Source organism: Lupinus angustifolius, chromosome LG04, assembly GCF_001865875.1.
Source record: "Lupinus angustifolius cultivar Tanjil chromosome LG04, LupAngTanjil_v1.0, whole genome shotgun sequence".
In the NCBI taxonomy this organism is placed as follows: Eukaryota; Viridiplantae; Streptophyta; class Magnoliopsida; order Fabales; family Fabaceae; genus Lupinus; species Lupinus angustifolius.
The window spans coordinates 18,259,119-18,266,621 of record NC_032012.1 but is presented as its reverse complement, the minus strand read 5'-3'; the positions used below and the strand labels follow the sequence as shown (position 1 = coordinate 18,266,621).

At 32.7% G+C, this 7,503-nt stretch overlaps 1 protein-coding gene and 1 long non-coding RNA gene across 2 annotated transcripts in view; one reads left to right on the top strand and one right to left on the bottom strand.

Annotated features, from left to right (window-relative positions):
- Positions 1–807, top strand: part of LOC109344920 — a 2,577-nt gene extending 1,770 nt beyond the window's left edge. Inside the window, exon 3 of the long non-coding RNA XR_002107363.1 lies at positions 772–807. This is a non-coding gene — a long non-coding RNA (uncharacterized LOC109344920). The remainder of the gene's footprint in view (positions 1–771) is intronic.
- LOC109346071 (copper transport protein ATX1-like) lies at positions 2,589–5,904 on the bottom strand. Its single transcript, XM_019585437.1, has 4 exons — positions 5,846–5,904; positions 5,739–5,757; positions 4,628–4,703; positions 2,589–2,970 (listed from the first exon to the last, which is right to left on the bottom strand). The coding sequence occupies exons 2-4, from the start codon at positions 5,745–5,747 to the stop codon at positions 2,825–2,827; spliced, it is 231 nt and encodes a 76-aa protein (XP_019440982.1). The 5' UTR covers positions 5,748–5,757; positions 5,846–5,904; the 3' UTR covers positions 2,589–2,824.

The following is a 7,503-nucleotide window of genomic DNA, read 5'->3' as shown; positions in this document are numbered from 1 at the left end:
TTGTTTTTTTAATTTCAAGTGGGGGATTGTTGGAACATGGTTTGTTGAAAACCATGAGTGAGAACTTTTGGGTGTGAAATATAAAAAACACCCAAGTCCCACATAGAAGAGTTTGAAAAAACAACTCTCAAAGTCCCACATGGAAGAGTTTTGAAAAAATAAAAATTAAGTTCCCAAGTCCCACATGAGAGAAATGAGGAACATGAGAAAAATCTCATGTTATAAATAGAGGCTTTCTCCCTTCATTTTAACTTGTACCAAGTAGAAGGCGTTTCCTCTCAACTTTTTTTTCTCCCCCCTAATATTCCGCCGATGCATTTTCGGCAAACTTCTCCCCCTTTCTTTCCGTGACACTTAAGAATTGGCACAGGCAGCCATATTGTGGGATTTCGAGAACTGACACTAGTAGTCAGTATTGTGGGAATAGAATTGGCACAGGTAGTCATATTGTGGGATTTCGAGAACAGACACTGGTAGTCAGTATTGTGGGAAGAGAATTGGCACGGGTAGCCATATTGTGGGTAATTTCGAGAATTGGCACTGGTAGCCATATTGTGGTGGGTGTATTCGAGATCGGTTCTTACAGTGCAGTAAGAATTCGATAACAGAAATCTGGGTTGTTTTATCTTGGGGACGGCGTGGTTGATAGTCTGCTTGCACATTTGGGACAGTGCCACGAAACGTCTTAAAGAGAGCGACCTGATCATGACTCAGCCAGTAAGTATTATTTCGTGCCATTTAGAATTGCTGCAAGCTACGGTAACAACAAAGATGATGATGAATCTAATGATATTGGGAATGGAATAACTTCAAGGATGGTTGATTGAAGATGATCAAATGATGATTGGAGATTTTAATATTAGCTGATCTAAGACTTTATTACTGCTTGGTTATTTTACAATTATTATTGCAGACTTGTTAGTAGAATTGACCTGTTAGAGACTTAGAGAGAATTATTATCCAATGTGGTTAGAGAGACATGTTTTGAATTATTATTGTGGAGACTTTTAATTGTTATATAATGTGGTGATGTAAAATCCATCGATTTACTGCCTAATGTACTGCATAGGAAATTTGCATTGATATTTGATAACTTAGCATTCACTATTGTTGTTTTTTTAATGTAAACAGGGAAATGTCCGCGGACCGCCCATTAGTCCGTTTTAAAACGGGCAGGGTATGACATTTTGTCCGTTAACTAATTGTGGGCATGCCCACGCCCGCTTATGTTAGTGCGGGCATTTGCAAGCACGGACTAAATGGGCCGAGCGGCCCATTTTGCCATCTCTAGTTAGGATAGCTACATATGGCAACACCCATTTTGTCTGCTAAGAGAGCGAAGGAGAGATAGCGTATCCCAAATCTTCAACATGTCAATGCTTGAAGAGTTGAAGCACCAAGTTTAGAAAACTACAAGATCTTGAGTTTCATGCAGGTAACATGAATAAGCATGCCACACTGCAGATAAAAAACAAAACTGAAAAAAAGTTATATAGCCAATTAAAAAAGTGGAAAAAAACACTAAGGAAAAAAGCTAATAGTTTTTCCCTTAAACATGCAAGATATTAGTAAAGTTTTTTTTTTCTATTTCTCTAGGTGTGGAGTAGATACATACAATTGTGTTATGAGCCATTTAATATTTTAATTTAATTGTTAAAAATATGGACTATCTTAATTTTTAAAGACACCCTCAGTTGTTATGGTCCAATAAGAGAAGTTTATTATTCAATATATGCTAATATGTTACAAATGATTTTTCTTTTGTCTCTTTTTAAAATGAGAATTATTTAACAAGAAAGATTAAAAAAACTGGTAGATACTTTAGTTATTTAAGCATGATGTGGCCAATTCTTCTCTTGGGTGAGATAAACCTTACTAATACAAAAAAAGTGGGAGGATTATTTGTCTTTACTATCCATATATAAATTGTGTAATAGTTAAAATGTAAATGACTAAAAAATGTATCAATTAAGTTAATTAAGTAAGATCTAAAAGAATGTACCAATTAATTAAGATCTAAAAGAATGTATCAATTAACTAAGACATTTGTAGAATAATTTAACTGCAAGTTATCCAAATCTAAGCACACAATGGCTGATAAAAAAACAATATTCACATTACTTTACAAAACTTAATCCTAATTAAAATTTCATTGTACATAATTAATTTAAATAACAAAACAATTAAGTCTTAATCTCAGCATGAGCATGTGGAGTCAACTTGGATCAAACAACATTATGATTATCTATTACAAAAAATATTCATCGATAAAGCACTCTTATCTAATTTTTCTCAAACCTATAGTTTTTTTGTCCTCATCTTTCTTTAAGAATTAGATTAATTTTCATTTGGTTTACTCATTTTACTAAGGCTTCTAACAATCTCTTTTACACATGTCCAAACCACCATATGCGTGATTCTATCATCTCTTCTACAGTAAGAATTACTTCAACTTTCTCTCTAAGGCATCCACTTATAACCATATCTTGACTAGTGTAACTACTACTACTCATTCAACATCGCATTTTCATCTCTACTATATAAAATTTATTCTTGACATTTTAACTTCTAATATTCATTCTCAGATCATACCTCAAAATCAATTTGTCTCCAAATACAACTTATTGATACACCTCCACAAGCAAACAAATAGAGCATTACAAATATGAAAAACAGTAGCATACACCAAACGTTATTGTATCTTAAATAACAGTTATAACACACTAAATACACCAGATGACATGTTCTACAGTTATTGCAAGTCCATCATGTATTATTTGATTCACAGACCTAATCCTCCAACATAGAAACAGAACCAAATGTTTTAGGCAACAGTTGCTGTGCTTTCAGCTTCCCAGAAGGCAGTCTTTTTCCCTGTTTTGGAAACTGTCTTCAGAACTGTGTCTGGCTCCACATTTCCTTTTACTACCACCTTCTGTTCCTTCAAATCAATGTCATATGATTCTACACCTGTATATGATCACACTATTTATTAGCGTAAAATCATTGTTTTAAATTGCATACTGCATCACCTAATATGGCCGCAATATTGTAGTTATGGAAACGTCACAATTGTATCACACTGCAATTGTAATGTGACATGAATCACAATGATGGGCCACAGCGGCCCACAACGCAATCACATCGACCACATTTGAGCCCACATCCGATCACATCAAACTCGAAAATATTTTTTAATTATAAAAAGTTCACATCGCAATGTCTACAATTATAGTAACCACAATCTCGATCATAACTGTAATTTAAAACATTGCATATAATATTATTGCAAGGGGAAATTTGGTTGGTATAGAACTGTCAATGCAACAACTTCAAGTCTTCAATAAATATTAAGACTTTGTCTCAGCATGTTTGCTTCATCGTATACATTGGCTTTGAAGCTTGGATTATTTCTTTATATAAGTATGATGTGAAATTATAGCCAATTTTCCATCCAGAAAGAAGAAAAAATGCAGACTACAATTGAAGAAATAAGTAATAAAAAAACAAGCAGACACAGAACCATAGTATTTACCAGAGGGGGAATGAGAGTTTTGGCAAAGTAAATGCTTTGGCAAACTAACTCTAACTAAGGACAAGAGAAAGACAGATTTTACAAGTAAAGGGAGCCTTGCACAAGGCTCTCACCTAATGGTGGCATGAGGGAGGTAAATACATTGCAACCTTATCACTACAGGTGAAGAGGCTGTCTTCGGAATTTGAGTTACTAATGCATAGGTCACGAGGCAACAACCTTACCATTGGGTTGAGTCTCGCCCTCAAAATTAAGAGTAGATTCATGAAAGTGAGGATAACAAAACTAGACATGTAAAGATTACCTTCCCTTTGCTTTGTTACATACATCATCCATCAATGCACTTCAATTGCTTGAATGGCATGCACAATTCTAGGAATCAGACAGCTGATAGTATGAGGGTATTCAAAAGAAATGTTGAGAAGCCTTTAACTACTCCGAGGATGGAGAATAGTCAAGAGGGAAGTACAATAGTCTGGGCAGAGAACCAGTTTAAGGGGATAATAAAAGGTGGGATAGAATTGAAGTAGAGTTTTAGGATCTCTGTGAGTTGAGTTTTGGAGGGGAAGAAAGAGAAAGAGGAGGCTTCAAAGGCCATGAAATATACTTGTGAGATGACTCTGAAGCTTTCTATTTCCATTCTTTCATCTTCAAAACCTAACTTGCAAATAGACCCTTATAGGATAGAATTTTTCTTTTTGATGTATGCTAAAGCCAATAACGGACTATGAACAGAGTTATGCTTGGCATCACAGTCCATAGTACTATAATAGAAGTACAACCAAGGTTATTTCCAACACCTAACACATGTTTAACTGTCACATGATCCTGGAACTAAAATTGAAGAATCAGCTGACACTCATCCACCAAAAAAAATTCGGGAGCTAGGATGTCAAGTGGATAATATATATCATGATTGATAGAAATCGACCAAAAGCATGCAACTACAAACTATAAAGTGCATAGTGCAAGATGACTAAATCACTTTCATGTTGGTATTGGATATCAGAGGAAGTTTGCACCAGGAAGTTAAATAAAATGATGTTAAACACAATATAATGGCAACTTAAATTCAAGGGAGATCAAACATACCATCCAATTTCCCAAGAACCCTCTTAACTGCTCCAACACATCCTTCACATGACATACCAACTTTGAGAACAACGGTCTGCAATCATAATGCAAAAAAAATGAGATTAAAAGAGGAGAGAAAAGAAGAAATGATCATATAAAATTCTTAACACCAACACAGACACATAAAAGAAATACTTCAAATGTAAGAAATACTGAATTACTTTACAAGGGAACAATCATCTTCTGTTTCAAAGTAGGGAATCAGACACATAATTAATATACTATCATTTACCTTCAGCACTGCAAAGAACAATCATCTTCTGTTTCATCATTGCTATTAAAAGTGAAATTATATATATATATATATCTAAGAAGTTAAAGATACTCAACATAAAAAAAACGAACTAGCTACATGGATTTATATTAAAAAACTTCAATTAAAAACAGAAAGCCATCTCTACAAACTTCAATTGAAAAACAAAATAATTGCTTTTAATTCAAGTTGGCAACAACTTCTGCATCATCAAATAAACTCTCAATACCTTGTAAAGCTTTACACAAACTGTATAAACACAATTGACAGAAAAGAATAACAACATACCATAGTCAAAAAACTCAACAAACAAGAAAGGACCAACCTTTGCTAGATTTAATTTTGAAATTTTACCAACACATAATATTTCAGCCACTCCATAACATATCAAGCATTTAATTGTTAGATTATACCATAATGAATAAAATGCATAAAATAGATCAAAAAAAGTGTTATAAACAACCATGGCAGATGAACAAACGAGACAAAATTTTGTAATTATTGATAGAGTAGCCATACACACACAATCTGCTAAAAACACTTACAACCCATCAAACCCAATACAAGTCCTGCTCTAAAATTTTCAAAATCTTCAACCCAAAACAAGAAAACTTAACAACAACAACAAAAAGGGTGTCCCAGTGTACGATGATCTCACCTAATAGTATGTATGTTTACGCAGTCTTATACTCGTAAACGGGGAGCTATTTCCAGGATTTGAAAACATGATATACAATCATAAGGCAATAAAATTTAATAATAATTAAGAAAACAAAAAAGTATGGAAGATGGATCTATATTGGGATAGAGGTGTACCTGAGACATGATTAATGGGGAGAAAGGAAGTTAAGCGAAGAGGAAGAGAAATGAATTGAATAAAAGTGAAGATGCGATGAAGATAATGGGTTTGATGATTATGTTGGTTTTATTTTATACACAAAACAAAGGCACACGTTTTAAGAAAGAAAGGGAAGGGTTGAAATTTGAAAAAGAAAAACTTAATTGGACCAACATAAGATTGATTTGCTAAGCCTAAGATTAAGTTGGATATAAAAAAATAGGCCAAGACAATATTTAAGCTTATGTAAAAGTTTGTCTCCTACTCATCTCGATCTCGATTTTGTTCACATTTGACATTTCATTTCAATAACTTTTCCAAATATAATGTCAATTTTAACAATGTTTTTAGTTGTTTTTTCCACAAATTTAGGATACACTTATGCAAACAACTTAACATCAAAAACTTATATCATTTCATATGTGTTAATTCTCTATCTGTTCAATGTATATAAACATATTTAAACATTTCAAAAAATATTTAGTTGTATATCGTTTTATATATTAAAGTAATTAAACTACATAAGAATAAAAAATATTAAGAAAATTTTGTTTAAAAAAGAATTTAATTATGTTTAGGTAGAGTTTGAGTTCTAAAGTTAACTCAATTAACATTAATAATCGAGTAAGTCATTGTATCTAAAGATGAATACATATTAAAAAATTATCTTGATCAAAGTAAGGAATAAATCTTACTATATCAACTCGGTCTATGTTCATCCCTATAAGTAAGGGTTGAAAATATGTCAGATCAGACCAGACTTTGCCTTAATCAGATTGAGTCTATATGACATATAAGAGCTTGAGTCTGACTTGTTATTTATTTTTATTTTTTAATACCTAGGCATGACATGTTATATAGTCATGAAATAGATCATCATGTCTATATTTAAATGGATTAAAAACCTACTTTTAACTAGACACATCTAAATCTGATAATTGAATTATATTTTGGATACATTTTTATATTATAATTATATATATAATAATATTACAAAATTGTAAAATATGAACACTGTTATATAATATAACTAAACGGACCGACCTATTAAGTTTAATTAGGGATGGCAAAAAAACCCGTACCTGCGGGTAAAATCCGCACGGGTACGGGTCACAAACGGTTACTCGCGGATATTGTAAACGAATTTTTAAATTACCCGTAGCCCAAACGGGCGGACACGGGTATTGTGGTACCCGTACCCACAGGTACCCGGTATGTGTAATTATCATATTACCCTTAGTAAAATTCATACATTACCATACACATACACTTGAACTTCCCTAAAACCTCCTGAACTAAAATTCCTTTTTCCCCTAAAACTAAAATCCCTAACCCATTTACCCCCTTTCTTTGAATCTTTGTCATTCCATTCTCTAAAACCTAATTTACTTTATCATTCCCTTCTCGAAAGCCTTCAAGCATAGGTATATTCGTTTCTCTCTTCAACCATTGTTGTATTTTAAGTTCTCTCACTTACATTGTGTACATTGTTCATTCATTCCTTCAATTTATTTCCTTATACATAACATATATATGTTTCAGTTTATTTCCGTTTCTCTCTCTTCAACCATTGTTGTATTTTAAGTTCTCTCACTTACATTGTGTACATTGTTCATTCATTCCTTCAATTTATTTCCTTATACATAACATATATATGTTTCAGTTTATTTCCTTTAATGATAGATCTATATCATAAACATTTTGTTTCTATTAGTGTATGTTTGTTTTTATTTGAGGTTGTGT

Bases quoted from the DNA above. Each gene is read 5' to 3' on its own strand.
- LOC109346071 (XM_019585437.1), bottom strand. The intron at 2,971-4,627 runs GTATGTTTGATC...GATCATATACAG, and splicing joins GGTTCTTGGGAAATTGGATG to GTGTAGAATCATATGACATT.